The 5,734-nt window shown below is 52.6% G+C and overlaps 1 protein-coding gene across 1 annotated transcript; it reads left to right on the top strand.

The window, feature by feature from the left end:
* Positions 1 to 275: 275 nt before the first annotated feature.
* On the top strand, positions 276 to 4,955 carry SOCS1 (suppressor of cytokine signaling 1). The gene is made up of 2 exons (XM_082198983.1): positions 276 to 517; positions 3,749 to 4,955. The coding sequence occupies exon 2, from the start codon at positions 3,824 to 3,826 to the stop codon at positions 4,439 to 4,441; it is 618 nt and encodes a 205-aa protein (XP_082055109.1). The 5' UTR covers positions 276 to 517; positions 3,749 to 3,823; the 3' UTR covers positions 4,442 to 4,955.
* Positions 4,956 to 5,734: the final 779 nt, after the last annotated feature.

The following is a 5,734-nucleotide window of genomic DNA, read 5'->3' on the forward strand; positions in this document are numbered from 1 at the left end:
CAGCTTGCAGGTAAAGGTGGGTTGCAGCCCTGCCCCGGCCCCCTGCGCGCAGCGGGCGCCGAGGGCGCGCCCGCGCCACCTCCAGCTCCCTCCCCTCCAGAGGCGCCTTTGATGTGGCCGGGACGGAAAGCGAAAGTGTTCGGCGAAGAGGCGCGGGCACGTGTTTTCGCAGAACCGCGGGAGGGAGGGAGAGAGGGCGGTGCTAGCACCGAGGAGGGAGGGAGGGAGGGAGGGAGGCGGGTTAAAAAGCCATCAGCTGCGGCGATCAGGAGAGACGGCCGCGGCCTCGACAGGAACAGCAGCCTCGGTCCCGCGCAGCAGCGCCCCTCGACGTGGCTTCGCGGCGGCCCGAGCGGATGATGCGGCTGCCGAGTCCCGGCAGGGCAGCAGCAGCAGCAGCTCCCAGCGGAGGCGGTGCCACGGCCGGGCGCTGGAAGGCGACGGCGGCGGCGGCGGCGGCCACCCTTCTCAGGAGTGCCGGTCCCCTCGGGTTAAGAAGCAGCGGCGCGTCCCCGAGGTAAGGCGGACGCTCCGGGTTGCGCCAGGCAGAGATGCCGATTCTCTCCTCCAACCCCCGGGGGGGAGGCAGAGCAGGATTCTGGAGGCATTTTGGTGCGGGGAGGGCGAAGTTAGGTGCCGGGGTATTTTAGGGAGCGGGCACAAAAAAAATAGAAAATAAAAAGCAGATAAAAATAAAATGCTTTGCGTGGAAGGAAACGCGCCCCCCTCCCCAAAGCGCAGGATTGCAGCTTGGAGAGGGGGAAAAAACCAGGCGCACTTAAAAAAAAAACGCACACAAAAAGCCAACCCGAAACGGATCGCAGCGACCTTTAGCAAATGTGGAGCGGAGCAGCCGCGGAGATCTGGAGCGCCGCTTCAAAAGGCGCCGCCTTGAAACGTCTCTCTTTCGGTCTTCTCTCTCGCGTCTGCTTGCGTTAGGGTGACGGCTTTGAAACGCAAGCGGCCCGCGGTTCCTCCCAAACGGAGGTTGGTGGGGAAAAGAGCGACGGCGAGAGAGAGAGAGGTCTTTTGAGGAGGGCGCCTTCGTTTGTTTTTACGAAAACAAAGCTCTTCCCAAACTGTTTTTCCCTTTCCTTTGCCCCTTCGCCTGAAGATTTCCTTGTTTAGCAAGTTTGTGCCAAACTTCTGTAGAAGTCTTATTGCAGATTTAATGAGGTGTTGGTAGATATGGCTCACTCCTTTTATTCTTCCCCCCTCTCTCCCTCAAATCCTTAAAATTCTGTAGGAACAGGCTTAACCTCATCCTCAGTATGTAGATGAACTATATGGCAGTTAAATGTTCTCTTCAAAGCTTGTCCAGAAAAGGATTAGTATTTGGATTACAGTGATGTACCTGTCATGCGTAAGAACCACCTACTGCAGTATAATCTATCCGTGTTTGCCTTACCCTAAATATTCCCTGTACCCTCTTTCAAAGGCAAGGCCTTTTACAGATTTATTGCAATACTATATAATAAAATAAAACCACACAGGCCGTTTCCAGGAGCAAAGTAGCAAGCTTTTGAGTGACACAGGGCTCCTTTGTGGGCAAGTTAAGGGAAGCAAGCTTTGGAGTTGCACAAGGCTCTTTGGAGAAGAAAGAATGTTGCAGAATTGGAGGGCATGGATGGGAGACATTCGTGGTAGCATCGTACCACATGGTCCAGATCGCTTTGCTTGTGATAGCATGTTGGGTGCCGAAAAGTGAGGTGGAGAGGGTTGAGATAAGCCCCCCCCCCCCGTTCTTTTCCTGCTCCATCCTATTTGAGCCTACGGTGGTCCCGGGGCAACCAGCTGCCAACTCAGCGCCTTGTCAGATCAGTCATTTCCCGTTCGTGAGGTCCCGTAAAATTTTCATGACTCCTAATATTATTCATCGCTGCCTGGCAGTGGTAGTTGCTGACACCGGTCTTGCAGCGAGATCCGAATCCTGCACTTTATGGAGCCTTTACAGATGCCAGCTGTTGCTTCCCCTCAACTTGGAAGCAATTAGAGAGTCTGTGTCACGTTGCGGACGACTCAGAATCTGACCGGCTGCAGACCTCCAGGCGTACCTGGGAGGCTCGATTTCTGAGAATGCATTGTGCATTCTCAGTGATGTGCCAACCGAGATCTATAAACTGACCGGGGGGGGGGGGGATAAATCCTAAAATCTATGCTTGCCAGGAAGGTCAAGGCAGGTGAAGGAGATGTATCGACCCATGAGCTGTCAGGGGTTAGTGGATGCTGGGGGCTAGGAACTCATCCCTGGCAGTTACGAGCAGTTTCGGCTTTGCCTGCCTCCCCACCGGTGGATGCTGAAGATATATCAATAATAGGAAGCCATTTAAACTGGACCACTTAAAGCAATTCTTCTTTTTAAAAAAGAGGGAGAGAGAGAGAGTCTAAGAGCAAGTGGAATAATGCTTTACAAGTTCACAGGGGTTGATTTGTGTGTGCATGGGGAGATTATAGCCTTAAGATCCCATGAGATGGGGGGGGGCTGCGAAGCGGGGGGGAGGAGCACTTCTTCAAGAAGGCGATCTAGGATTACTCAGTGATTTGGCAAGCGGGCAAACCGCACGTTATTATTATTTTTGGTTTGCACAAAGGAATCTATTCATATTGGCAAGCTGTGTTCTGCTCTGGGGGATTTGGTTCCCAAACTGGAGAAACCCCACTCTTTCCTGAGTTCCCATGCTTCGAAACACAGAAGCGGAGCACCCTTTGCTGACCTGGGGGCTTCCAGATGTTTGGGGCTAGCAACTCCCACCAGCCTCGGCCATCAAAGCAGTGCGGATGGGAGGTGCGCTCCAGAAACATCTGGAGGGGGGGAGTCCCTGGCAAGCAAAGGCTGCGGCAAGAGCATACATGGTGGGGCATGATCTGCAGGGACATTTCTCTTGCACAACTCCACACTGATTCCTGCGTTGCAGGGGGTTGGACTAGATGACCCTGGGGTGTCCTTCCAACAATTATATGATTCCAACTCCCCTTCCCACTGCAGCATACAGCTGCCCCAGTAAGCCACAGCCCCTTCTTCTAGAGCAGCCTTTCTCAACCTGTGGGTCCCCAGATGTTGAACTACAACTCCCATCACCCCTAGCTAGCAAGGCCAGAGCTCAGGGATGATGGGAGTTGTAGTCCAACAACATCTGGGGACCCACAGGTTGAGAACTGCTGCGTCTAGAGCCCTGCATTTATTCATTCAGAAAGAGACATATATAAAATTCTCTGAAAACTCCTCCTCCTTCTCTTCATAAACATTCAGAGCAAAACCAAAGGGGGTCTGGAAAAAATAAAAGGGAGAGCGTGGACTGCATCATCTGACTACGGTGGGGCAGGAGGGGTGAAATAATTTACTCGGAAGTGACACCTTTTCTGTGTGTGGGGTGAGTTTGTTCCTGGACAGAGAGCAGCCTTGGAGATAAATTCTAGCGCTGTGTAAGTAACAGCGCTATCGGGTTTAATCAACTGATGGGAAAGGCGGGCTTCTGAACTGGCGGTTCCCATCAGCGGGCCTCTGATGCATTCTGCGGCTGAGGAGAGGAAACCACTTGCGAGCATGTGTAAACGTTACTTAGCCTGGTGCTCTTTTTTCCCTTTTCAAATGAGAGAGAGAGGGAGGAGGACATGAATGAGCTCGCTCAGATAGGAGTGTTGTCTTTACTTAGGGCAGATCAGCCAAAGCTTTGTGGTTTTTCTCAAGAAGCTGTTCCTTCCTAGTAGACCTCCTCCTGATTTGTGGCTTGTTTCTTTTGCCTTGCAGGAGAGCTCCATCGCAGTAGCGCTTCCCAGGCCCCGGAGGCTATGGAAGACCACACCGGCAGGCCCAGTCTGTAGGATGGTAGCACATAGCAGCGTGACGCCTGAGAATGGGATCGCCACAGGCCTGAGGTGTCGACTTGAGCCCCCGCTGCGGGACGCCCTGCAAGCCCGAGTCCCTCACGCTCTCGGCTGTGCCAGCGCCGCGCCCCGGGACACCCACTTCCACACCTTTCGCTCGCAGGCGGACTTCAGCACCATCATTCGCACCAGCGCCTTGCTGGATGAGTGCGGGTTTTATTGGGGACCGTTGTCGGTCAATGCGGCCCATGAGAAACTCAAAGGCGAGTCACTGGGGACCTTCCTCATCCGGGACAGCCGGCAGAAGAACTGTTTCTTCACCATTAGCGTTAAGACTGCCACGGGACCCACGAGCATCCGCGTGGTCTTCCAGGCTGGCCGCTTCAGCCTGGATGGCAGCAAAGAGGTGTTTGACTGTCTCTTCCAGCTGCTGGAGCATTATGTCAGCTCCCCGCGGAAAGCCCTGGTCGCCCCGCTGCGCAAGGAGCGCATGCGGTCCTTGCAGGAACTCTGCCGGAAAAACATCGTGGCGACGTACGGCAGAGAGAACTTAAGGCGCATCCCTCTCAACCCGGTCTTAAAGGATTACTTGGAATCGTTCCCTTTCAAGTTGTAAAGGGTTTGCATTAAATCGGCCAGTGCGGCTGGGAGAAAGGCGACGACGGGGGAGGAAACAAAGTCCCCAGAGGTCGCTCTCGTCTGTTGCCGCTTTTAAAATAGCGCGCAGCTATGACCTTGAGGGCCGGGCGGAAGCGATCCGCTCGCTCGCGGAGAGCCCTGTTCAGGGTGAAGAGGCGGTTGTGACGGAAAGCTTGGAGGGGCTTTGGCGCAGTGACTGTTGGGATATGCGGATTGCAGCGACGCAGGCAGATGTCGGGATTTTTGGGAACGTGTCAGTCGTGAACATATCTATTTTTGTAGCAGTTCTACTGTATGTGGAGGAGGGGTGGAACTTGAACACTTGACTTCTAATGTTTACATAACTCATAACTGAAAAACTGTTTGCACAAAGTGAGGCTACGGGAAAGTCTTGACAATAATGTTTTCTGCTGGGCAGAATGTGCTGTTATTTTATATCTATTTTTTTAAACGGGGTAATAAACCTTATTCTAAAAGTTTTTGCAAAAAAACCCCCAGAACTCTAGTCTCTTTGTGGGCTCTGGGTATTTAGTTTTTGCAAGGCCACAGATTTGGGCAGGATTTGGGGAACTTTTGGCCCTCCCATTGTCGCTGAGTTAGTTTCCTTCAGCTCTAACCAGCATGACCAATGGCCAGGAATGTTGGGAGTTGTAGTTCATCAACTTCTGGGGCCCAGAGGTTCTCTAGGGCTACATTATCTGCTTCTGGCTTCATTTGTGACTCTCCTTTGGGCTTACTTGAGAGTTGCACATTAAAGCAGCATAATACATTGACCCCTGAAAAGAACAACGCCTGTGATGTAGCTCAGTCGATAGAGCGTGAGCCTCTTAATCTCCGGGTTGTGTGTTCGAGCCCCATGCTGGCCAAAAGATTCCTGTGTTGCATGGGGGTTCTCTTCTAACTCAACCATTATCTATGATTCTATAATAAGGTCCACTGACTCTGCATGGGGGTGTTAGAAAGCTGCCAAAGGTCTTTTCTGAAAGTTGAAATTGGACCTAGCCAACTGGATCTTGTCTAAGACCCTGGAGATAAGGCCCTGCTCATGGATAACAAAAATCCTAGAGAGAGAAGGGACCTCCCAGGTAATCTAGTCTACTGGTCTTCAATTTGTGGGCTGGGATCCATGAGTAGGTCCAAGGTGGTTTAACAGGAGCAACAGTGAAGCAGGAGCACTGCCACCGTGGAAATAGATGGCAAGAGATTAAGAAATGGGTCCCCAAATGCATGGGTCAAAAGTGGGTCCTGGAAATCCCTCATCTAGTCCAAC

The sequence above is a fragment of the Podarcis vaucheri genome (genome assembly GCF_965113315.1).
Source record: "Podarcis vaucheri genome assembly, chromosome: 14".
NCBI classification, from domain to species: domain Eukaryota; kingdom Metazoa; phylum Chordata; class Lepidosauria; order Squamata; family Lacertidae; genus Podarcis; species Podarcis vaucheri.